A 27,413-nucleotide genomic window follows, 5' to 3' on the forward strand; every position below is an offset into this window, starting at 1 on the left:
TCATGCCCAGTTGTATCATCACTACTCCTTACAATTTCTTTTTTCTTTTTTCTCACCAGAATGTCACTATGTGGTAGCTGCCTGCACACACTGCCAGTTGACATACTTACACAGGGAGAAGGGATGGGGTGTGATACCACAGCCATTTCTTCAATCTTTAAATAGCTTCATGAAACAGTACAAAAAGCATAAAGAGGTTTGCAAAAGGAACAAAGCTCTCCATTGGGTAGAAATTAATTTGCAAGTCTATTTTAGTGGTTTCCAAATTAGCATGGTCCTGGCTAAACTACACCCCAGACAAAGCAAGTCATAGCGACCTGGAATAGGGCAAGTCATGGGCAAGTTATAAACCTCCCTCCGTGATTGTATTGGATTGGCCAGAAAGGTTGTTCAGATTGTTCCAGAAAACGGTTTTTGGTCAACACAATACTCTGTAGCTAGGATGAATTACTATAGGTGCATGTTCCATAAAAGTGATATATATATATATATATATATATATATATATATATATATATATATAAAATCAAGAGATTGATGCTACTTTTCAAACATAAACTGGGACTTCTGTAAATTCTTAGGATGGGCTTCTGTGGCGTTTCTTTGATGTGCTGAGTGAATGCTTAGGGTGGTTATAACTGTGAGGATGAACCTGCATAGCTGGGAGGACCTCATTGACATGGAAATCAATGAAGGCCACCGAAATGAGAAAAAGCACAGACTTTTTTTCCAATTAATTAATTTTAATTGGAGGATAATTACAAAATTATGATGGCTTTTGCCATACATCAACATGAATCAGTCACAGGTATACATGTGTCCCCCCTATCCTGAAACCCCCTCCTTTCTTCCCCATCTTATCTCTCTGGGTTGTCCCCATGCACTGTCTTTGGGTGCCCTGCTTCATGCATCAAACTCGCACTGGTCATCATTACCATCATTATATATGGTGATATACATGTTTCAATGCTATACTCTCAAATCATCCCACCCTCACCTTCTTCCTCTGAGTCCAAAAGTCTGTTCTTTACATCTGTGTTTCCTTTGCCACCCTGCATGTAGGATCATCAGAACTGTCTTTCTAAATTCCATATATATGCGTTAATATACTGTACTTGTCTTTCTTTTTCTGATTTACTTCACTCTGTATAATAGGCTCTAAGTTCATCCACCTCATTAGAACTGACTCAAATGCATTCCGTTTTATAGCTGAGTAATATGTACCACAACTTCCTTGTCCATTCATCTGCCAATGGACATCTAGGTTGCTTCCATGTTCTAGCTATTGTAAACAGTGCTACAGTGAACATTGGGGTACACATGTCTCTTTCAGTTCTGGTGTCCTCAGTGTGTATGCCCAGCAGAGGGATTGCTGGGTCGTATGGCAGTTCTATTTCCAGTTTTTTAAGGAATCTCCACACTGTTCTCCATAGTGGCTGTACGAGTTTGCATTCCCACCAACAGTGTAAGAGGATTCCCTTTTCTCTATACCCTCTCCAGCATTTATTGTTTGTAGACTGTTTGACGATGGCCATTCTGACCAGGGTGAGATGATAACTCATTGTGGGTGTGATTTTCATTTTTCTAATAATGAGTGATGTTGAGCGTCTTTTCATTAGTTTGTTAGTCATCTGTATGTCTTCTTTGAAGAGATGTCTGTTTAGGTCTTTTGCACACATTTTGATTGGATTGTTCATTTTTCTGGTATTGAGCTGCATGAGCTGCTTATATATTTTGGAGATTAATTCTTTGTCAGTTGTTTTGTTTGCTATTATTTTCTCCCATTCTGAGGGCTTTTCACCTTGTTTATAGTTTCCTTCGTTGAGAGCACAGACTCTTCATTCAGAGCTTGCTATAGCAAGGGAGTCAGCTACCATCACTTGTGTTCTGCAGAGACTCAAATGCTGGCAGGGGGTGAGGGAAAGCTATATTGTGGGGAAAAAAAAACACACAAAAGAAGGCATCATGTATGCTTTGATTGCAAGCTGTTTGCAGGGGGACACTGTAGACATGGTAATCAGGAGTGAGCCATCCTATGTGATTGATTAGGTGTACATATTTCGGTTCCTTTGTATTTGGCAGAGATTTATCCAGTCCAGGTGTCTCAGTGGTAAAGAATCTGCCTACCAATGCAGGAAACATAAGAGATGCAAGTTTCATCCCTGGGTTGGGAAGATCCCCTGGAGGAGGAAATGGCAACCTGAGCCAGTATTCTTGCCTGGTTAATCCCCTGGACAGAGGAGCCTGGCAAGCTACAGTCCATGGGGTCGCCAAGAGTCAGACACAACTGAGCAATTGAGCACACACTCACACAAGTTGGAAGCAGGCACACAAGTTGGGAAGATGTAAGGTATTTACCAAGTGTTGGCTATTTGGAGCCAGTTGCTACAGCAGTTATTGTTTGGTTTCCTGTACAGGCTACTGAGGATAGTAGGTTGGCTCCTGGGCTTGTTGCTACAGATTATGAGGTTCTATTTTTGCACATGGTCAAAAGTATGGTCATTGTCCATTTGTATATTTGGTCTCTCATTGGGCAGGAGTGGTTATCAGGGTCTGGATCCTGTGTCATGCTAGGGCCGGAAGATGGGACTCCTTCTGAAGTGAAACTGGACCTGAATAATCTGTAGAACTAACTCAGGTTGGACTTATGGTTAAAGAACAATATTGTATTCTCACTTTGGGGATGAAAGCTTGCCTTGTATGCAATATTTTTGATGTATGTCAGCAAAATTCCACACTTTTCCTAAATTAGTCCATTATTTCCAACTTCAACTGAATGACAATTTCAATAATACAGATTGGAATAAAGCGTTTTAAGGAAATAGATTTCTTGAAGGGAAAGGCATTACTAATCCTCAATCTGTCAATGGAATGTTTGGATTCTAATAGGTCTAAACAGTCAACTGTTTTCGGAAACGACTGAGATGCAATGTCTCTACAGCTCCCAGGGGAGGCCTCACCTCTGGCGTATGGAAAGTTTCTGAAGGTATTAAGCATCTTTCCTGCTTGTCCTTTTCTGCCCTGTCCTACCCTTCTGTAGTGAGTTTTCCATGGGAAACGTGATTCGTCAGGAAGCATGCAACTGATTTCAGCAGGTCTTCCAAATAACAGAGAAAGTTGTTTTACTCAGTGGCAACTAAGCTGAATGTTACTGAAAATCAGCCCTATTTTTGCAAGTATACTTTAGATTACCAATTTCAACAGTGTGTGCCTCAGAACAGCAGCTCTGTGACTTTGGGTAAATCGTTTAACTACTGTGTCCCTTCCTCCTCAATCGTACAATGGAATTAATAGTATCAAATGGTGTAAGGTATTTGTCGGTATTTAATACACATACATCACCAAGAACATAAACAGCCAATAACATACACCTATTATCTTAGTACGGATCGTATTGCAGGTAATTTTTTCCCTTAGAATGTGTGTGTGTGTGTGTGTGTGTGTGTGCTCAGTCACTCTGTCATGTCCAACTCTTTCAGACCCCAGGGACTGTAGCCCGCCAGGCTCCTCTGTCCATGGGGATTCTCCAGGCAAGAGTACTGGAGTGGGTTGCCATGCCCCCTCCAGGGTGAATGTATATTCTAAAATAATTATGTATGTATAGTAATATGTATAGATATGTATATTCTAATATAATTCTCTAAAAAAGTGAATCAAAACAAATATATGAAAAAATTAACAAAAATTCTGTAATTACAAAAAGACAAAATAATAATATACATTATTATATTATACATCATTCATTATTATGTATTAATAATGTATAACTTAATAATTATAATTTAATGTATTAAGTTATATGTTATACATTATTATTATTTCTCACTATATATCAAGTTTAATGTGGAAATTCTAATATGACTATGAAAAGTTGTATAAAGAGTAATATCATTTTGAAAAAGCATAGAGTAGAAAGAGTGATGTTCGTTTCTTCCTCTGATAGAAAAAAACACAAATTAACCAAACATACCTTGCTACCCTTTTGATTTGTAGAAGCCTTCCCCCTTGATGACAGTGTTTTTAAATTTCACTGGTGACTGAAGTGTTTCACACTCTACTGTGTCCCTTTTGGGCTTCCCTGGTGGCTCAGTGGTAAAGAATCCTCCTACCAATGCAACAGATGCAGGTTCAATCCTGGGTCAGGAAGATCCTCTGGAGAAGGAAATGGCAACCCGGTCCAGTATTCTAGCCTGGGAAATCCCATGGACAGAGGAGCCTGGTGGGCTACAGTCCATGGTGTCACAAAGAGTTGGACATGACTGAGCATGTCCACATATAAGTAATGCCATACAATATTTGTCTCAGGGATACTTCAAGGGTTTCCCTGGTGGCTCAGATGGTAAAGAATCTGCTGCAATGCAGGAGACCTGGGTTCAATTCCTGGGTTGGGAAGATCCCCTGGAGAAGGGAATGGCAACCCACTACAGTATTCTTGCCTGGGAAATCCCATGGACAGAGGAGCCTGGTGGGCTACAGTTCATGGGGTCACAGAAGAGTTGGATATGACTGAGTGACTGAGCACATGAAATTATACTACATATTGTATGTACAAGTGAAGAATGTATGTCACATGTATGTATAATATAAATATTATAATATATGGAAGTAAATACATGTATATTAATACATATGTAATATGTGAATATAAAAATATTTACACATAAATACATAAGTCTGTATTTCTGTGGATAAATGCCTACAGCTCTCCTCAGCTTGGAAACAGTATCCTCTCTTTTCTTCTGGCCCCTGCTAGGCTCCAGCACTTCCTCCCTCTTTCCTCACCTGGATGCTGTGCCCTATGCCATTGCTTCCTTGGACTCTAGAGGTAGTGAGATAGGGTGCTTTCAAGAAGGAGGGGGAGCCTTTGGAGGGCCATCCCCGGGGCCTACCTAAGAAGGCCACAGAATAAGTCTACGCCATCAGTTAAACTTATGATTGATGGCCAACTTAGCATTTATACAGGGTCAGCTTGTGTATGCTGCCGGGGTCCAGCCCTGGTGGATCCAGGGAAATTCGAAGGAGAGACGGCTTCGGCAATCAGGATACGATAGCTTTAATTAAATATTAATTAGAGATATAAAGAGTAATAGAATGAGGATAGCTCAGTAGAAAAATTCAGTGGAGAAAAGAGGCTGAATAACTTGGTTTACGTGGAAAGCTAGTAAAATTCCAAGGCAAGGAATTTACGTCACCTACGTAGGCTGCAGGCGTCCTCCCATTCTCCTGAAGGAGAGGAGACACTAAGGCCTCCCTGGTCAGATCTTAGAAGCCCAGGCATAGTTAGTAGGCTTGACGAGCCTCCACGTTCCAGATAATTCAGCCAGAAGGAGAGAAAACGACATGGGGAGACCAGTCTTTCGAGGAACTGATCCCATTTTTTATTTTTCCAGGGTCTGTTTTTATACACTGAGATGTTATACAAAAGTCACGCAGGCTAATCTAATACAGTTATGTAAAGTTTAAAAATAAAATAAAATTAAAAAAAAAAAAATAAAAATAAAAAAAAAAAAAATAAATAAAAACAGACATTCAACTTTAAAAAAAAAAAAAAAAAAAAAAAAAAAGTCACGCAGGAGAAAAGGGAACCCTCTTAAACTGTTGGTGGAAATGCAAACTAGTACAGCCACTATGGAGAACAGTGTGGAGATTCCTTAAAAAACTGGAAATAGAACTGCCTTATGATCCAGCAATCCCACTGCTGGGCATACACACTGAGGAAACCAGAAGGGAAAGAGACACGTGTACCCCAGTGTTCATCGCAGCACTGTTTATAATAGCCAGGACATGGAAGCGACCTAGATGTCCATCAGCAGATGAATGGATAAGAAAGCTGTGGTACATATACACAATGGAGTATTACTAAGCCATTAAAAAGAATACATTTGAATCAGTTCTAATGAGGTGGATGAAACTGGAGCCTATTATACAGAGTGAAGTAAGCCAGAAAGAAAAACACCAATACAGTATATTAATGCATATATATGGAATTTAGAAAGATGGTAACAATAACTCTGTGTACGAGACAGCAAAAGAGACACTGATGTATAGAACAGTCTTAGGGACTCTGTGGGAGAGGGAGAGGGTGGGAAGATTTGGGAGAATGGCATTGAAACATGTATAATATCATGTATGAAACGAGTCGCCAGTCCAGGTTCGATGCACGATACTGGATGCTTGGGGCTGGTGCACTGGGACGACCCAGAGGGATGGTATGAGGAGGGAGGAGGGAGGAGGGTTCAGGATGGGGAACACATGTATACCTGTGGCAGATTCATTTCGATATTTGGCAAAACTAATACAATTTTGTAAAGTTTAAAAATAAAATAAAATTAAAAAAAAAAGTCACGCAGGGTCAGCAGTCCTGACTGTTATTAAAGTCAGGTGCTTCATACAGATGTATACAGAGGTCTTAGGGGTGTTACATCATCTCCTGGCCAGGGGGCCTGCTGACAATTTATGACCCTCTCCTTGTGACAGTGGTCAGTCAACCAGAACACTTATTTCTCCAGGGGTGATTATTCTTAAAACAGGCGCCACCTTCCGAAGGTACCAGATAAAGTTACATTTCTATAGGGTGAGGGTGTAGTGGGTTTTAATTAAGGAAAGAATTTGCTTAGCCTAAGGCCCAACGTGATTAATATCAAAGGTTAATACTTATTTCTTCTATATATTCATTAATGTGTATAAGGGCAGGGGATGTGGAGACTTAGCAGTAAACATTGGCTCAACAAATGAAAAACCCTTCACCAATACAATTTCTAATCAGCCCACTATACTATACTAATAGTTTTCTAACTTCTCTAAAGAACCTGTTTTTAGAAGGTTTAAAGCATCTCGTGCCTCTCACAGTTGGGAGGCTGTGAGCAATCACATGTGGCCGGACAAACCTGTCAGGCAGGCTAGAGAACCTTCAGAGGAGTTTGTAGGTTGAAACACTCCTATCACACCCAGGAATTATTATTAACTGGAGCTGTAAGTTAACTCCTTCTCCGAAAGAGGTGGTGGGGGACAGCCCCCCGTAAAGTCAGAGGTGTAGGTGAGAGCACAAAGTAGTAAAGTAGGCAGGCTCTGGTTTTGGGGGTAGATGCTTGAGAATTTCCAGGGGGACTCCTGAGGCTCGATCCCGCCTTTGCGTATGTCGAGCCTCCTTCCTCATGACCTTTACCACGGGCGGAGGTCCTCACGCTGGCTCCTGGCAGTATACTATATATACATATGTATACACATACATTTTGTAATACGCATATGTATATTGTAATATATGTATGTCATGCCTGTACATATATGCATTATAGTTGTAAATATATATTATATGCATAATTGTATATATATAATAAATGCATGACACTTTAGTATAACTATACTGTGCTATGTATTATGCATAAGTATAAATATTATACATATACATATTAGATGTATATAATACATTGTTACTAATATATAACTATCTGTATAGTACATACATATAGTATATATTTACATATATTACATATGTACTTGGTGAAGGGACCAGATATTAGGATGATCTGATGTAGTATTTAAATATATCATGATCTCATCACAAGGAGATGAGCAAATTAACCAAATTCTGTGTCTCAATTTTACCTCATCTAAAGTAATATTAGTATCTCAAAGAGGAATGGTAAAAATCGGTAGATTTGCTGAAGAAGGGATAGGCTACCCACTCCAGTATTCTTGGGCTTCCCTTGTGGCTCAGCTGGACAAGAATCCCCCTGCAATGCAGGAGACCTGGGTTCGATCCCTGGGTTGGGAAGATCCCCTGGAGAAGGGAAAGTCTACCCACTCCAGTATTCTGGCCTAGAGAATTCCATGGGCTCTATAGTCCATGGGGTCCCAAAGAGTCCGACAGAACTGAGCGACTTATACTTCACTTCACACGTGTGAAACGGTTCTAAGTTCTTAGCAGAGTGCTCACTGAACGCGTGTGTTCATTATTATTAGTTCTATGTAAGGATAACTTTAGAATATTTACTGCTAAACATGCCACAGATTGTGGGGAAATGTATATACTCATGCAACCACAACTCAGGCCGACAGCTAGAACTGTAGCTGACACTGCAGCCCTCGTCTATTCCCGGCTCCCCCCCACCACCCGCCCCCCGCCCCCAACTCCACCCTGCCCACCCCGCTGATCCCTTTCCCATATCACGTGTCCTTCTTCCCACAGATGGGGTAAACACCCCTTCTCTTAGATTAATCTCATTCTTTTTAAGCTAAAAATAGAACAGTATTGATTCTCAATTTATAGTGGCAAAAACAAATGTGCAATAAGTGTATGACCTCTAGAGTGATTGCACTAGAGAGTCATTTTACATCTGAATCATGGAGTTGAATCTGCATAATTGACTGTGAATTGCAGTGAAACAGCCTAGCTTTTTTGGGTCACATTTATACCCGAATACTGATAGTGATTCACAAGTTATTATAGTTTCGGTTGACACAACACCCACACATGCACACTCGCCATACATGTATGTGCTCATTTGTGCACACAAACACATACATCATAGTTTCCACAGCATACGGAAGCATTCTGGTTGTTGCTTGAGTGTAACACTTCACGAACTGTTATGTCTTTTTATGTCTACACTTCTTTTTTTTTTTTAATTTTATTTTATTTTTAAACTTTACAAATTGTATTAGTTTTGCCAAATATCGAAATGAATCCGCCACAGGTATACATGTGTTCCCCATCCTGAACCCTCCTCCCTCCTCCCTCCCCATACCATCCCTCTGGGTCGTCCCAGTGCACCAGCCCCAAGCATCCAGTATCGTGCATCGAACCTGGACTGGAGACTCGTTTCATATATGATATTATACATGTTTCAATGCCATTCACCCAAATCTCCCCACCCTCTCCCTCTCCCACAGAGTCCCTAAGACTGTTCTATACATCAGTGTCTCTTTTGCTGTCTCGTACACAGAGTTATTGTTACCATCTTTCTAAATTCCATATATATGCATTAATATACTGTATTGGTGTTTTTCTTTCTGGCTTACTTCACTCTGTATAATAGGCTCCAGTTTCATCCACCTCATTAGAACTGATTCAAATGTATTCTTTTTAATGGCTGAGTAATACTCCATTGTGTATATGTACCACGGCTTTCTTATCCATTCATCTGCTGATGGGCATCTAGGTCGCTTCCATGTCCTGGCTATTATAAACAGTGCTGCGATGAACATTGGGGTACACGTGTCTCTTTCCCTTCTGGTTTCCTCAGTGTGTATGCCCAGCAGTGGGATTGCTGGATCATAAGGCAGTTCTATTTCCAGTTTTTTAAGGAATCTCCACACTGTTCTCCATAGTGGCTGTACTAGTTTGCATTCCCACCAACAGTGGAAGAGGGTTCCCTTTTCTCCACACCCTCCCCAGCATTTATTGCTTATAGACTTTTGGATCGCAGCCATTCTGACTGGCGTGAAATGGTACCTCATAGTGGTTTTGATTTGCATTTCTCTGATAATGAGTGATGTTGAGCATCTTTTCATGTGTTTGTTAGCCATCTGTATGTCTTCTTTGGAGAAATGTCTATTTAGTTCTTTGGCCCATTTTTTGATTGGGTCGTTTATTTTTCTGGAGTTGAGCTGTAGGAGTTGCTTGTATATTTTTGAGATTAGTTGTTTGTCAGTTGCTTCATTTGCTATTATTTTCTCCCATTCTGAAGGCTGCCTTTTCACCTTGCTAATAGTTTCCTTTGATGTGGAGAAGCTTTTAAGGTTAATTAGGTCCCATTTGTTTATTTTTGCTTTTATTTCCAATATTCTGGGAGGTGGGTCATAGAGAATCCTGCTGTGATGTATGTCAGAGAGTGTTTTGCCTATGTTCTCCTCTAGGAGTTTTATAGTGTCTGGTCTTACATTTAGATCTTTAATCCATTTTGAGTTTATTTTTGTGTATGGTGTTAGAAAGTGTTCTAGTTTCATTCTTTAACAAGTGGTTGACCAGATTTCCCAGCACCACTTGTTAAAGAGATTATCTTTAATCCATTGTATATTCTTGCCTCCTTTGTCAAAGATAAGGTGTCCACATGTGCGTGGATTTATCTCTGGGCTTTCTGTTTTGTACCATTGATCTATATTTCTGTCTTTGTGCCAGTACCATACTGCCTTGATAACTGTGGCTTTGTAGTAGAGCCTGAAGTCAGGTAGGTTGATTCCTCCAGCTCCATTCTTAACACTTGAATTACAACGGGATTGACAGTGTCAGTACTTAAGCCGATCGATAGACATGCAGGAACTCTGAACCAGTTATCAGTCTGTTTTAAGAGTTAAAGAATTTAAGATGTGAAAGAAGAAAAAGTGGACTTTAAATGAAAATGAGACAATCCTAAAAAATGAATGCTATCTTTAGCAAATTCTTTTGAAAAGCATTCAAATGTGAAGTTGGTAAATTTTTACTAACCATTTATACTTTAAACCTTTAACTTGAAGGAGAAGTGTATATTTCAAATAGCAGCACTGCAGAAGAATATTGTAGTTTGAATATTTAAGCAATAAAACAACTAGTGACAGTTAAAAAAAAAACCATGTTCCAAATGCATAGACTTCACAAAATTTCAGGTGAATCTATGTAATTCCTGCTGCTGCTAAATCGCTTCAGTCGTGTCTGACTCTGTGCGACCCCGTAGATGGCAGCCTACCAGGCTTCTCCGTGCTTGGGATTCTCCAGGCAAGAACGTTGGAGTGGGTTGCCATTTCCTTCTCCAATGCATGAAAGTGAAAAGTGAAAGCGAAGTCTCTCAGTCGTGTCTGACTCTTCGTGACACCATGGACTGCAGCCTACCAGGCTCCCCCGTCCATGGGAGTTTCCCGGCAAGAGTACTGGAGTGGGGTGCCATTGCCTTCTCCATGTAATTCCTAGATTTATTTAAATTAAAATGTTCATTGTTAAATTAAAAATTGTGACAATAATCGTGCATGATTTTTAATTACCAACATATGTTAAATCCTAAATATAAGAGAAATATTATCTGGTAAGAGCAAAAATGGCTACCGTTTAGTAATTATATAATGTGAAAATCTAAAGACTGCATGAAATGAAGAGTTAGCTGAATAAAATGTCAACATGAGACTATTCTTACACTTTTCCTTAGTGTTTGTGCCTTCCCTTTTATTGGCTATGTGACATACATAATAGAATAGATAATAAGACATGTATATATGTATTTCATATATACCCTTATATACCTATTGATATATACACGTATGTATGGGAATGTACACACACACACACACACACACACACACACACCCTGCCTTCCTTCAGAAGTGACCACTGTCTTGAATTCTGAGCTTTTCATTTCTTAGTTTTTTAATAGTATTTTCCTCATCACATATGTCCCTAAATAATGTTTTATTTAGCTTTGCTTGTTTTTAAGATTCTCAAAGCTATCAACATATATTATATGGTCTTCTATAGCAATTTTTCCATTAAAATTTGTATTTCTAAGATCGCACCTTTTTGTTTTTTCTTTTGGTGTCCGTTGGTGTAGTTCCTTTTACTGCTGTATGTTATTCCATTGTGAAAAGTACTGTGATTTATTTATCTCTTATATGATCAGTAAATGTTCAGATTGTCCGTTTTTGCTGCTATGAGCATTGTTGCTAGAAACTGCACACGTATCCCTGTGAACAAACACAAGAGCTGCTCTAGGTGAACGCTCCCCGCTTTCCTGATGGCAGATAGTTAACTCTAGCATTTGTGTAACACCCTTATCCGGCGGCTCTGCCGAGGCGGACATACCTGTCAGCGGGGCGATGGGCCTTGGGAAGCAGAGGTTCAAAATAAGCAAGCTGATGATAAATTGTTTTTTTTTTTAAAGTAGATTCTCATGTGTACACTGCCACTGGCAGGATGTTGGAGCTTCTCTTGGCCCACATTGTCTAGACCATCTGGTGTTGTCAGATGTATTAAATCTTGCTGGCCTACTGTCTGTGAAGTGAAAGTGAAGTCTCTCAGTCGTGTCCGACTCTTTGCACCCACATGGACTGTAGCCCACCAGGCTCCTCTGTCCATGGGATTTTCCAGGCAAGAATACCGGAGTGAGTTGCCATTTCCTTCTCCAGGGGATCTTCCCAACCCAGGGATCAAACCCGGGTCTCCCGTGCTGCAGGCAGACGCTTTAAGGTCTGAGCCACCAGGGAAGCTCTGTAAAATAGTATCTAATAGTAGTGTTAATTTACGCTTTGAGTTTGAGTATCATTTTAAAGTGGTTCTGTGCTGTGAACTCTCTGCTCTGGTTTTGTGTCATTTTTTCCTAGTGTGTTTTCTAACTGATTTGAAAGGAGTTTTTGTTTCTCCTTATTTTTTGTTTTGTTTCCCTTCATTTGCAAAACTAATTGTAAACTGTTCCAGGAATACTTTGCTCATGTTGTTACTTCACTTCACCTGTCTTTTGACAGCTCTAAGTTCTTACTTTTAATGTAGTTAAATAATATACATTTATTTGTGTAAATTAGGTATACTGATGAGATATTTTTGTTTCTTGTTTAAGTAAACTGTTTCTACCTCAAAATACTATTTTGTAATTTCTATGTAGTTTTCTTTCTCCATTTCCATATTGTCCTGTCTTTAAATTCTTTTTCTCTTGTTGAGTGTTTACTATATATAAGCAGTGGGCATATTGTTAGGTTTATTTGTTTTATTTTCTTTATTTGTTTTATCTATTGAATCCTAGTAAGCTGTCAGCAGGCTACTAACCTGAATGTGGAATTTTTCCTTTTGGCAGATAATTGTGATGACCCTCTGGTGTCTACCTTGTCTCAAGCATCATTCAGCAGTTCTTCTGAGCTCTCTAGCACTCATGGTCCTGGGTTTGCAAGGTTAAACCGAAGAGATGGTAAGTCTGCTTTTTCTGCTCTGATTGGTTCATGATGAATCTCATTCATCTTCCATTCTCTTCTAGTACAATCATTGTTAAGTGATACATTGTGAAAGGAAGTAAATTATAAAAGGAAGTAAATTTGTAAATAAGCAAATGGCAGAAACTGATGGGTTGTACATGACATTTGGGATTGGTTCTGGAATGGCAAAGTGATGCAACTATTTAAATATCTTGCATCATCGTTTTAGCACCCAAAGAATTGAATTCCCTCAATCCGGTGATTTTTTAAAATGTATCTTATAAAATAAACTTTTCTTTAAAATTTTTATTTTTAATTGAAATATAGTTGATACACTGTACAATTTTAGTTTCAGGTGTGCAGTATATTCGTTTGACATTGAAATACACTTTGAAGTGATCACCATGTTAAGTCTAGTAACCAAAGATATTACAGTATTATTACCATATTCCCTATGCCGTATATTATATCCTATGACTTATTTATTTTATAAATGGAATTTTGTACCTCCTAATTTCTTTCACCTATATTATTCATTCCCTCAACCTTCCATTCCTTCTGTGGCAACCGCCTCTTACTTTTCTGTCTCTATGGGTCTGATTTCATTTTGTTTGTTTTGTAGATTCCAGATATAAGTGCAGTCATACAGTTTTGTCTTTGACTTATTTCACTTAATACCCTCTAGATTCATCTAAGTTATCACAAATGGTAAGATTTCACTTTTTAATGAAAAATAGATATTCCATTGTATATGTATATACTGCATCTTCTTCATTGACTCATCTATAGAGGACACTTTGATTGTTTCCATTCCTTGGCTATTGTAAATAATGCCGCAGTGAACATAGGAGGGCATATATCTTTTTCATGCTTTTATTTTCTTGGGGTAAATACCCAGAAGTGAAGTTGCTGGACTTTATGGTAGCTCTGTTTTTAATTTTTGGAGGAACCTCAGTGCTGCACCAGTTAACAATTCCACCAACAGTGCACCGGGATTCCCTTTCCTCTGCATCTTCCCTAACGTTTGTTACTGATAGTTGTGATGTCGCCTTTTGGATTATAGCCATTCTGACACGTGTGAGGTATACTTCATTGTGGTTCTTATTTGCATTTCCCTGGTGGTGAGTGATGTTGAGGCATGCTGTGGCTGGGCCCCCACTGTGAGTGAGCTGGCGGGGGGGCCTGACCCCCAGCTGGCTGGCTGTGTGACCTGGGGTGTATGCCTGTTGTGGACCCACTGCTGGATGTTGTTATTATGCGTATGTGCTCAGTTGTGTCTGCCTCTGTGACCCCAGCACTGTATCCCGCCAGGCTCCTCTGTCCATGGGATTTCCCAGGCAAGAATACTGGAGTGGGTTGCCATTTCCTCCTCCAGGGGATCTTCCTGACCCAGGGATTGAACCCTCATCTCTTGCATCTCCTGTACTGGCAGGTGGATTCTTTACCACTGTGCCACCTGGGAAGCCTGGATGGTGGTGCTTCCTGGCACTAGTGGGCTCGGGAGAGGATTCCAAAACGGCACTTGCCACTGCTGGTGTCAGCTCAGGAGACGGAGATTCCACAAATAGCCACCAGTGTCTCGTTGCCCACGGGAGTCTCAGCCGCCTCTCGTCTCTGTGGGAGGCTCTGCAACGGCATTAACCGAGTCTGACCCAGGTGCCTTTCAAACGACTGCCTCTCCACTGGGACTTTGCATATGTGAGATGTTGCACACATCCTTTAAGAGTGCAGTCTCTGTTGTCCATAGCCCTCTGGCTCTTCCAAACATGCCCTGTTCCTTTTCAAAGCTCGACTTCTGGGGCCTCATCTTTTCTGTGCAGGATTCCTGGGCCGAGAGCCCTATGTGTGGCTTGGACACATGCTCCTTATGGAGGACCTCTATGACTATGATTTCCCTCGTGTTTGTGGGTCACTGATCCTGGGCTGGGGGTCCTGACTAGATTGTATCTCTGTCCTTCTTGCCTGTCTTCTTGTGGCTTTTTCTTTATGCTTTTAGTTATATAAAATCTTTTCTGCTTGTCTTCAGGTCATTCCCATAGATAGTTAGCTCTCTAAGTAGTTTAATTTTGATGCACGCATGGGAGGAGGTGAGTTCAGAGTTTCCCTACTCCTCCATACAGTAGCCATGAAAATGTAACTGATCCTCTGTTTTAAGATGAGAAGGAAGTTTGCAAGAAGTGATTTTAAAAGTTGCTAATTATATATGAAAGCATTCCCCCTAAGATCAGGAACAAAACAAGGGTGTCCACTTTATTTAAGAGTGTCCTATTATTTAATAGGGTGTCCACTATTATTCAACATAGTTCTGGAAGTCCTAGCTACAGCAATCAGAGAAGAAAAAGAAATTAAAGGAATCCAGATTGGAAAAGAAGAAATAAAGCCCTCATTGCAGATGATATGATACTGTACATAGAAAACCCTAAAGATAGTATCAGAAAATTACTAGAGCTAATCAGTGAATTTAGCAAAATTGCAGGATACAAAATCAATGCACAGAAATCACTTGCATTTCTATATACTAACAATGAAAAATCAGAAAGAGAAACTAAGGCATCAATCCCATTCACCCTTGCAACAAAAAGAATTAAATATCTAGGAAAAAACTTACCTAAGGAGAAAAAAGAACTGTACACAGAAAATAATAAGACACTAATGAAAAAAATCAAAGATGACAGAAACAGATGGAGAGATATTCCATGTTCCTGGGTAGGAAGAATCAGTACTGTGGAAATGACTAGACTACCAAGTGCAATCTACAGATTCAGTGTGATCCCTATCAAATTACCAATGACAATTTTCACAGAACTAGAACAAAAAAAATTCACAATTCATATGGAGACACGAAAGACCCTGGATAGCCAAAGCAGTCTTGAGAAAGAAGAATGAAACTGGAGGATTCAGCCTTCCTGACTTCAGATTATACTACAAAGCTACAGTCATCAAGACAGTATGGTACTGGCACAAAAACAGAAATATAGACCAATGGAACAAGATAGAAATCCCAGAAATAAACCCAGGCACCTGTGGGTACCTTATTTTTGACAAAGGAGGCAAGAATATACAATGGGGCAAAGACAGCCTCTTCAATAAATGGTGCTGGGAAAACTAGAGAGCTACATATAAAAGAATGAAATTAGAACACTTCCCAATAACATACACAAAGATACACTCAAAATGGATTTAAGACCTAAATGAAAGACCAGAAACTATAAATCCTTAGAGGAAAACATAGGTAGAACACTCGATGATGTGAAGCAAGATCCTTTATGACCCACCTCCTAGAGTAATGAAAATAAAACCAAAAGTAAACAAGTGGGATCTGATTAAACTTAAAAGCTTTTGCACAGCGAAGGAAACTATAACCAAGGTGAAAAGACAACCCTCAGAATGGGAGAAAATAATAGCAAATGAAACAACTGACAAAAGATTAATTTCCAAAATATACAAGCAGCTCATTCAACTCAATACCAGAAAAACAAACAACCCAATCAAAAAGTGGGAAAAAAGACCTAAACAGACATTTCTCCAAAGAAGACATACAAATGGCTAACAAATACATTAAAAGATGCTCAACACTCATTATTACAGAAATGCAAATCAAAACTATCACCTCACACCAGTCAGATATCACCTCACACTGGTGAGATATGATGTCACACTGGTCAGAATGGCCATCAACAAAAAGTCTACAAACAATAAATGCTGGAGAGGGTGTGGAGAAAAGGGAATGCTCTTGTACTCTTGGTGGGACTGTAAATTGATACAACCACTGTGGAAGATGATATAGAGATTCCTTAAAAAACTAGGAATAAAAGCACCGTATGACCCAGCAATCCCATTCCTAGGCATATACCCCGAGGAAACCAAAATTGAAAGAGACATATGTATCCCATTGTTCATTGCAGCACTATTACAATAGCTAGAACATGGAAGCAACCTAGATGTCCATCAACAGATGGATGGATAAAAAAGTTGTGGTACATATACACAATGGAATATCACTCAGCCATAAACAGGAACGCCTTTGAGTCAGTTCTAATGAGGTGGATGAACCTAGAACCTATTATACAGAGTGAAGTAAGTCAGAAAGAGAAAGATAAATATTGCATTCTAATGCATGTATATGGAATCTAGAAAAATGGTACTGAAGAATTTATTTACAGGGCAGCAGTGGAGAAACAGACATAGAGAATAGACTTATGGACATGGTGAGAAGGGGGAAGAGAGGGTGAGATGTGGGAAAGAGTAACATGGAAACTTACATTGCCATATGTAAAATAGATAGCCAACGGGAATTTGCTGTATGCCTCAGGAAACTCAAACAGGGGCTCTGTATCAACCTAGAGGGGTGAGATGGGGAGGGAGATGGGAGGGAGGGTCAAAAGGGAGGGGATATATGTGTACCCATGGCATCCGGTCCCATCACTTCATGGGAAATAGATGGGGAAACAGTGGAAACAGGTGTCAGACTTTATTTTTCTGGGCTCCAAACTCACTGCAGATGGTGACTGCAGCCATGAAATTAAAAGACACTTACTCCTTGGAAGGAAAGTTATGACCAACCTAGGCAGCATATTGAAAAGCAGAGACATTACTTTACCAACAAAGGTCCGTCTAGTCAAGGCTATGGTTTTTCCTGTGGTCATGTATGGATGTGAGAGTTGGACTGTGAAGAAGGCTGAGCGCCGAAGAATTGATGCTTTTGAACTGTGGTGTTGGAGAAGACTCTTGAGAGTCCCTTGGACTGCAAGGAGATCCAACCAGTCCATTCTGAAGGAGATCAGCCCTGGGATTTCTTTGGAAAGGAATGATGCTAAAGCTGAAACTCCAGTACTTTGGCCACCTCATGCGAAGAGCTGACTCATTGGAAAAGACCCTGATGCTGGGAGGGATTGGGGGCAAGAGGAGAAGGGGACGACAGAGGATGAGATGGCTGGATGGCATCACTGACTCGATGGACATGAATCTGAGTGAACTCCGGGAGTTGGTGATGGACAGGGAGGCCTGGCGTGCTGTGATTCATGGGGTCGCAAATAGTCGGACACGACTGAGCGACTGATCTGATCTGATGGCTGATTCATGTTGAGGTTTGACAGACAACAACAAAATCTGTAAAGCAATTATCCTTCAATAAAAAAGTTGCTAGTTGTTTAAAAATAGTCATCCCTAAATTTATTTAATTCTCAATGTGAATGACATGATTTTCTCTTCTGTTGAGGAATGGGAAGTTAATAAGATTTCATGCTCCTTTGGGAATACTTAGTTCATATTGTTGACTATCTCTTAGGTAGGTTGTGTTTGATTGCTTGAGTATGTTTCAAGAAAAGTGCAGATAATTAAATGGCAACTTACTGTAGAAATAAGGGAATTTCAAAACTCTATGGACTTAAAGACAGAGTATCATTGTTATCCCTTCCTATATACTAAGACAAAACGCATCTGCTCATGTATTCTATGGAAAAAGAATTAGCAATACTAACCAAAAAATACTATTAATAAGCATAAAAAGACATCACCATCATATATTAGTAAAACTGTGATTCAGTCATTTCTTATTCCCTTCTCACATGCTGTATCAGCCACATCTTTTTTTCAGCTTTTAGTTATTCTAGTGAGTATATAGTGAAAGTGAAAGTTGCTCATTTGTGTCCGACTCCTTGCGACCCCATGGACTAAACAGTCCCTGGAATTCTCCAGCCAGAATACTGGAGTCGGCAGCCTTTCTCTTCTCCAGGGATCTTCCCGACCCAAGGATTGAACTGGGGTCTCCTGCATTGCAGGCAGATTCTTTACCAACTAAGCTATAGGAACCCTGTGGGTATATAATGGCTTCTTATATTGTGGGTTTTACAAATTAATTAATTATTATTTATTTTTGGCCATGCTGGGTCTTTGTTGCTGCACACAGGCTTTCTCTGGTTGTAGAAAGCGGGATCTCCTCTCTAGCTGCAATGTGTAGGCTGCTCACTGTGGTGGCTTCTCTGGGTGCAGAGCACAGGCTGCAGAGCACGGGCTCAGTAGTTTTTGTGCACGGGCTTAGCTGCCGCACAGCATGTGAATCTTCCTGGACCAGGGATTGAACAACATGTGTCCCCTGCATTGGCAGGCGGAGTTTTAACTGCTGGACCACCAGGGAAGCCCTCAGCCACTTCTAAGTTTACTGGTTGGTCTTATTCTTTGTGCTATTGTTTAATGTTTGAGTACGTTGAACACTGGACAGAATAAATGGATTGTGTGTTTGTGTGTTTTGCTATATGATAAGTGTTATAAATACCTAACACTACAGCGTGAGTTTGAGTTTATTCAAAAATTTTTATCTGATATTATTTGATACATTCCTCTATGTGTGTTTCTTTTTTATTGGGTACAGTTGCCATAATTTTGTGTGTTTCTTAGTGTGAGACTATCATTGGGGAGTAATAACTGAGATCCTTGTATTACTCAGTTTACAAGGAGAACTTTGTGGGCTTTGAATACTTTTGTGTAGATAATTCTTGCTGTTTCTTTTATTTGCCTTATAGTGAAAGTTACTGTCACAGTTCTGAATCCCTTACTACAGGCAGGTGGGCTTTCCTCGCCACTAAGGGAGTTGGTCTAGATTCTGAGCCAGTGTCCCTCCTGTGAGGATGCTGCCATCACCACACTGGCCGGAGAGTGGAGTTTCTATCTTGTACTTCTTTTTAAAAGTAAAGCAGTTTAACATTTACCACCACTCCATTTGAGTAATAAAACATTTCATAGGATTGGCCCATGAAAAGAGATGCAAAATTTAATGTAACTACTTATCTTTATTTCATTTGTTGGGGTTCAAGAAATCATACACATTCTCTCTATGTGTGTGTGTGTGTATATGTGTATATATATATATATATATATATAATGTGTTATTTGTTGAATCAAATCATATTTTTTCATTAATTTATATACTCATCAGGAATCTCCATCAGTAGGACTCATTTTCATTCTCAATTCGTTTCTATGGCTCTTGGTAAAACACAATATTAAACTTCATGAATCTCATTTGCATGTTAATGAAATAGAGAAACAAAACAGGATCATTTTAATTATCTTTTGCTGGTTGTCAGCCTACTTGATTACATTTTTTCTTTTTTATTTCGTTTTTCTTTTTTTTTTCCTATTAATTACATGAGTGCTCACAAAGGAATGTCAGATTTTGAGTGATTTATTAAAGGCTATATATTATACTAGTATGGCAACATTCCTTGTAGTATTTAAATCAGGCTATGGAAGGGTGTCCAGCTAAGTCGGCAAGTAATGTATAAATTAAGTCAGCTAATAAAGATCCTAGTATCCTAGAAACCAGATGGAGTGACCTCTTTGCTATGGAGTCTGGAAAACTTAGGGCTAAAGAACAGACAAGCCAGAAATGAGAAATCAAGCTTAACAACCCACAGCGTTCCATCTAAGATAAGTAAGAAGTGCTCTGGGTGACACTGTGATAATGACTAGGCCCTGTAATGGGGAAGAGAGATCAGCAAAAGACTACTATTAAATGGAATTATTCCATTTCTACCAGTAGGGAAGAAGAAAAATGTACTTTTATTGAGGTCCGTTAATTTAATTTTGCCACTTAATTCTATTGTGAGTTGAAATCTGTCCTTCAAAAGAATGTGTTCACTTCTGAACCCTGATTCCTATGAATGTGACCTCCTTTAGACTTAGAGTCTTTGTGGATGTAATCAGGATCAGGTCATAATGGACTAGTGCGTGTGCGTGCTCAGTCGTGCCTGACTCTTTGTGACCCCATGGACTGTAGCCCACCAGGCTCCTCTGTCCATGGGATTCTCCAGGCAAGAATACTGGAGTGGGTTGCCATGCCCTTCTCCAGGAATTGAACCGGTATGTCCTGGGTCTTCTGCAGTACAGATGGATTCTTTACCACTGAGCCACCAGGATTAGGCTGAACCCTAAATCGAATGACTTGCAAAGAGTTGGACATGATTTAGCAACTGAACAACAGCAACAAGAATCCAATGACGGGTATTCTTCTAAAAGAAAAGAGATCTACAGGGACACAGAGACAGAGGGAAGAAGTCCCTGAGAAGACAGAAGCAGAAATTGGGACAACATAGCTGCTGCTGCTACTGCTGAGTCGCTTCAGTCGTGTCCGACTCTGTGCGACCCCATAGACGGCAGCTCACCAGGCTCCCCCATCCCTGGGATTCTCCAGGCAAGAACACTGGAGTGGGTTGCCATTTCCTTCTCCAATGCATGAAAGTGAAAAGGGAAAGGGAAGTTGCTCAGTCGTGTCCGACTCTTAGCGACCCCATGGACTGCAGCCTACCAGGCTCCTCCATCCATGGGATTTTCCAGGCAAGAGTACTGGAGTGGGGTGCCATTGCCTTCTCTGGACGACATAGCAACAAACCAAGAAATATCAAGTATTGCCAGCAAACTCCAGCGGGGAGGGTTTTTCTTTGAAGCCGGCAGAGGGAGCATGGCCCTGCTGACGCCTGTTTTGGACTTCTAACCTCCAAAGCTGTGAGAGAGTTAATTTTATTCCTTAAAAGCTGTGCACCTAGTGATACTTCGTTATAGCAGCCTGGGAGGCTGGTACAAGCGCCCTGAGGAGGTGATGTCTTCTCCATGTTTCTTTTGCACTGGAAGATGCTTCTCGATTTGAACCTGACAGATTTCACAGCTCAGAGACGTGTGATCCAAACTTAACCCTAAACCACACAAACAAACAAACACTAATCACTAGTTTATGGGCTCTGTAATGGAGTTTAATGTCTCTGCTCTTGTATACTATTCCCATTGTTACAGTTTCAGTGTAGGTTGAATTACTAACACATTTGGCACCTGAAAACTTTGCCATCATCAGTGTATGCCATTCAACGGTCCAAGTGTGTGCTTAGGACAGGATATAAAGAGGTCATATGTATACAACTGTTTCTGAAGTTGCAGTAGAGTCTAAATGAATGTTTTTATTTTCATGTACTTGGGAAACCTTGGAAATGGGTTATAGCAAACTGATGTGCTTGTCTAGGGCTTCCCGGGTGGCTCAGTGGTCAAGAATCCACCTGCCAATACAAGAGATCCAGAAGACATGGGTTTGATTCCTGGGTCAGGAAGATCCCCTAGAGGAAATGGCAACCCACTCCAGTATTCCTGTGTGGAAAATCCCATGGACAGAGGAGTCTGGCAGGTTACAGTTAATGGGGTCATAAAGAGTCAGTCACAACTTAGTGACTGAGCATGCGCTTGTAAAAGCAGTAAATAAAATGACTGTACAGAGCAAAAATAGAATATTTGTATGTGTGAATGTAAACAGGAGTAGGTACAGCAGGTTGCCTCCATACGTAACAAATACTGTGAGTTTTCTCTCATCTGTTCTGTAAGATCAAAATATTTCCTCTTTTGCTAGAAAGTGGAATATTTGTCTCTATTTTCCCATTGTCTGTTTATCTACAGCTAAACCCTTCTCCTCTAAATGCTTGTAAAGCAATGCTTTCTTCATGCCTGTAGGGTTTGCTGTTAAAACCAAGCGTCTATCTGTAGAGAAATGAGCATATTTAGTTAGTGGACAGAGGGAACTCTGATTCTGGATGTACCTCTAGTGAGAAAAATGACAACATTCTATACAGAATTATTTGGCAGTTCATACTGCTGTAAATCATTGTGCCTGTTTGCGTGTAACTATTATGCTTACATTAAAATCCCATAGATAAGTTCCCAAGGTACGCCTGGTGCATGTCACTTGCTTGAGGACAGTTGAGGTGAATGCTTCTGGCTGTTAAGCATATTGCATAATATCATTTATAATGCTCACATTTAAAATGAAAATATACTCGATAGCCAATACCTTATGAGGAAAATAATAAGAGACGAATTCTGTATGGGACTGAAAAAACTCGAGCCTCAGGAAAGGTGAGTCTCATTGGCCAGGTGGGTGCAGGTCTGAAACGTGCCTGACGGTCCCCAGGATCAGAGGTGGGGCAGGGGAGCCTCACCGACCAAGTGTAGAACATTGACTACACTGAGGACGGTGTGTTCTTGGAGAGGTGGTTAAAGAACAAGAGATGCCAGCAGTTTGTTTGCTTCTGTGTCAACTGCTTCCCAGCACACCCGGGATGGATGTGCCTGAGTTAGCCCTTAGCACTGAAGAGTTCCCTGAATTGCAAGGGTCCCGAGTCTCCATGCTGAGTCAGGCTGTAAGTACACAGCTCTGCATTAGCTCTGCCCTGTTTTTCTGTCTTGCCCTAACTGATCTGAGATTAGGAGACGTACAGTTCCTAGTGTTGGGATGAGAGCACTTAGCCCTGACAAACCCCCCAAGGATTCAGATCCCTGCGCGTCACCCCTGTGGTCACAGGACACAATCTCCTCTCCAGCACACCTGAACCTCAGCCTCCTGCTCTGCTTCTCTGCTTTATACTTGCGGGGGTCACAACATTTTAGGTGAGGGATGAGCACTTAAGTGTTAGACTTATCTGGATCGATTCACTGTTCCTGGGTTTAAATCATTACTACTTCTTACTTTTTTTTTTTTTAAAGATGGAAGAGATATTTAATCTCTATGCTTAAACTCTCTAGTTTTCTTCTGGAAGAATAGGGATAATACTGAAATGGTTTTGGGTTTATTGAAAATGATCACAGTGCTGTGGTGTGGCCACAAGAAGTACTAAAGTATGGTCCCAAGAGAATCCGAACAGTTTCAGAGAATGTCCTGCCAATTAACCTCACTTCAGCAACCCTCACGGGACCAGATATATACATTAACTGTTATAAAGGTAATCTCAGAAAACTCAGGCTTCCACAAAACCTCTGGCGAAAGAGTATTTTTATTCTTGATTAATTCTAGAACAGAGCAGGGTCAAAGAATTACTTTTTTTTTTTTTTAATTTTATTTTATTTTTAAACTTTACATAACTGTATTAGTTTTGCCAAATGTCAAAATGAATACTTTTTATGTGTTCATTATTAGCTTGAAGTAAAGATAAAATGTTCTCATACATCCTTAGTCAAAATCTGTGAACTAGGGTATTCTGGTGGTTTTATTTAAAATATTTAGCAACTGGAAGTTGGTTTAAGAAGTTAAAATAATACTAACATTTTGATAAAGGTTTGGAAAATGAAATTCTAGATCAGTTTTATGGTCACTGGTGTGTCATGTATTTATATAGATAGCGTTTTGTGTACTGGCTTTGAGAAGGTGAAATAAAGATAAGTGAATATTTACATCTAATTTATTGATAAGCCTATGTCCTCTATTCATTAAAGAATCAGAGGGTTTGCTGTCACGTCTGGGATTAATATGCAATCACTTCCGTTCTGTCAGTTCATTTGATTTACCACCGGAGGTGGTTGTCCTCCTGACCACTTGGCTCTTCCTTACTTTGGGTGTCTCTCTCTGTTCTGACCCTTACTCAGGAACATGTTCTACTATCTTCCAATCTCTGGCCAGGGTCCTGATACTCCCTCCATCTTACCCTTTGTTGTCCTGGTCTGTCCTGTAGCACAGTTTCTTCAGCTCTAAATCAGTCTGATGATGCAATCCCAGTGAATGTGCCACATTCCTAAGTAATTTACAGAGATAAAAAATGCTGGTTTTGGAATCACAAAAAGTAGGTTATCATACTAAACTATGAGTGCCCTTGGGAAAATGATATATTCTCTCTTTTTTCCCTGTAAATGTATGGAGTCAAATTTGGGGATCTCTAAATCCAGTGACAATGTACTTTTTTTATTTGTAATATTCTGTAGGCTATGTCTCTTTTCCTTTTAACTCACTCTAATAATGGAGATCTTCAAAGCATGTGAGTGAGTGACTTTGATGGCTTTTCAGTAAGAAGGTAAGGGCAGAATCTTAAGGGAGACTATCTTTCCAAGTCCCCTCAATTAGAAGACACAGAATGTGCCTGGCTTAGGAAGTAGTCTTCAACTGTTATAAAATATAGGAATTCAAGTGATAAATATGAGCCTATTGTAATTGACATAGTGGGCTTCCCTTATAGTTCACTCAGTAAAGAATCTGCCTGCAGTGCAGGAGACCCGGGTTCGATCCCTGGGTTGGGAAGATCCCCTGGAGAAGGAAATGGCAGCCCACTCCAGTATCCTTGCCTGGAAAATCTCATGGACAGAGGAGCCTGGTGGGCTGCAGTCCATGGGGTCGCAAAGAGTCGGGCACGACTAAGTGACTAACACTTATTGTAATTGACACAGGGGCTCAAATTTAGTCATTGCCAAAGAACTAAATAGACATTTCTCCAAAGAAGACATACAGATGGCTAACAAACACATGAAAAGATGCTCAACATCACTCATTATCAGAGAAATGCAAATCAAAACCACTATGAGGTACCATTTCACGCCAGTCAGAATGGCTGCGATCCAAAAGTCTACAAGCAATAAATGCTGGGGAGGGTGTGGAGAAAAGGGAACCCTCTTCCACTGTTGGTGGGAATGCAAACTAGTACAGCCACTATGGAGAACAGTGTGGAGATTCCTTAAAAAACTGGAAATAGAACTGCCTTATGATCCAGCAATCCCACTGCTGGGCATACACACTGAGGAAACCAGAAGGGAAAGAGACACGTGTACCCCAATGTTCATCGCAGCACTGTTTATAATAGCCAGGACATGGAAGCAACCTAGATGCCCATCAGCAGATGAATGGATAAGAAAGCCGTGGTACATATACACAATGGAGTATTACTCAGCCATTAAAAAGAATACATTTGAATCAGTTCTAATGAGGTGGATGAAACTGGAACCTATTATACAGAGTGAAGTAAGCCAGAAAGAAAAACACCAATACAGTATACTAACGCATATATATGGAATTTAGAAAGATGGTAACAATAACCCTGTGTACAAGACAGCAAAAGAGACACTGATGTATAGATCAGTCTTATGGACTCTATGGGAGAAGGAGAGGGTGGGGAGATTTGGGCGAATGGCATTGAAACATGTATAATATCATATATGAAACGAGTCTCCAGTCCAGGTTCGATGCACGATACTGGATGCTTGGGGCTGGTGCACTGGGACGACCCAGAGGGAGGGTATGGGGAGGGAGGAGGGAGGAGGGTTCAGGATGGGGAGCACGGGTATACCTGTGGCAGATTCATTTCGATATTTGGCAAAACTGATACAATTTTGTAAAGTTTAAAAATAAAAAAAATGCATCCATAAAGTTAAAAATTATTATTAATACATAAAATACACTTCTTTGTGTATATCTAATATTCTTCACTCTGTAGAGGAGGAAAATTTCACATGTTGGTACAGTGAAATAATAGTGGGTGGTGTTTGGTTGAGTTCTCCCAAAATTACACCCTGGACCAATGGTTGAGGTGCCAGTGGTTTATTAGGGGATGGTTCCCAGGAGAAAACAGCGAGGGAGTGTAGAAAGCACGATAGGAGCGGGGAGAGCGCAGTTTCAAGTGAAGTCCCACACACAGCCTAATCTCCCAGGAAACTCTGGGTGGTGAAGTTTTACCTAAGGCTTTGTCTTACCTCCCATTAAGGGAGCTGAGGCTAGCAAGGTGGCTGGCAGTGTAAATAATTTAGAATAGCTAGTGTCTAAACACTAGCTTTAGACAGTATAATCAAATGCAACAAACTAGCTGGCTTAAACAATAGACATTTTTTTCTCACAGTTCTGGAAGCTGAAAAGTCCAAGATCAAGGTGTCAGCAGATTCTGTTCCTTGTTAGTAGCTCACAGCAGCCACTTCCCTGCTGTGTGCTCACATGGTCTCTCCTTGGTGCTTGCGTATTTGGGGAGGGAGAGAAAGAGCTCTCTGTCTTCCTTATAAGGTGACTAATCCCATCATGGGGGTCCCACTCTAAAGACCTCATCTAAATCTAACTGCCTCTGAAAGGTGATACCAAATATCATCACACGGGGTGGGGGGCGGCTTATGGCTTCAACATATGAGTCTGGGGGCAGGCTGGGTCACAGCCCTTAAAAGCTGCGTTTCTATAAACCAGTGAACCAACTACAAAGTGTTAACTGCTTGGTGATATCTGAGGGAAACCAAGATAGCCAAGCCTTCAGGGTCAAAGATCCTGGAGAGAAAAGAAATACCATATAGTGAGCCTGACATTTTCAGCACCAAATAACAGAGCTTCAAAACATAAAAAACTGGACAGAAATAATAGGTGAAAAAAAAATGAAACACCAAACATAGTGAGAGGTTTTTAATCTCTCTCTTTCTTGGTAGCTTATATAGGAAATATGCAAAAGACCAGTGGAAATACAGATTTTAACAACAAAGTTAACAAATTTGACAGAATATTTATGCATGTAATTTATATTTACATAATAGGTAGCATATATAAACCTCTACCTCCAACAACTGCAAAATATACATTCTTATCCAGAGTACCTAGAATATTTACTTAAATTTATTCTGGGCCATAAAAAATGCTTCAACAAATCTCAAAGGATTTAAATCATGCAGGGTAGGTGCCCTGGGTACAGTTGAATTAATCTAGAAATCAATAATTAAAAAATACTTTAAAACCCAGAAAGGTGTGGAATTTAATTAATACGCTTCTCCAAAAGAAATCTCAATGG

General features: G+C 40.2%; 1 protein-coding gene across 1 annotated transcript in view; it reads left to right on the forward strand.

Moving 5' to 3' along the window:
• The window catches only part of CNTNAP4 (contactin associated protein family member 4), a 283,423-nt gene that overhangs the window by 31,743 nt on the left and 224,267 nt on the right, over positions 1-27,413 (forward strand). Inside the window, exon 2 of the mRNA XM_045163204.1 lies at positions 12,753-12,863. Coding sequence (XP_045019139.1) covers positions 12,753-12,863 — 111 coding nt within the window. The remainder of the gene's footprint in view (positions 1-12,752; positions 12,864-27,413) is intronic.

The sequence above is a fragment of the Bubalus bubalis genome, chromosome 18 (assembly GCF_019923935.1).
Source record: "Bubalus bubalis isolate 160015118507 breed Murrah chromosome 18, NDDB_SH_1, whole genome shotgun sequence".
In the NCBI taxonomy this organism is placed as follows: domain Eukaryota; kingdom Metazoa; phylum Chordata; class Mammalia; order Artiodactyla; family Bovidae; genus Bubalus; species Bubalus bubalis.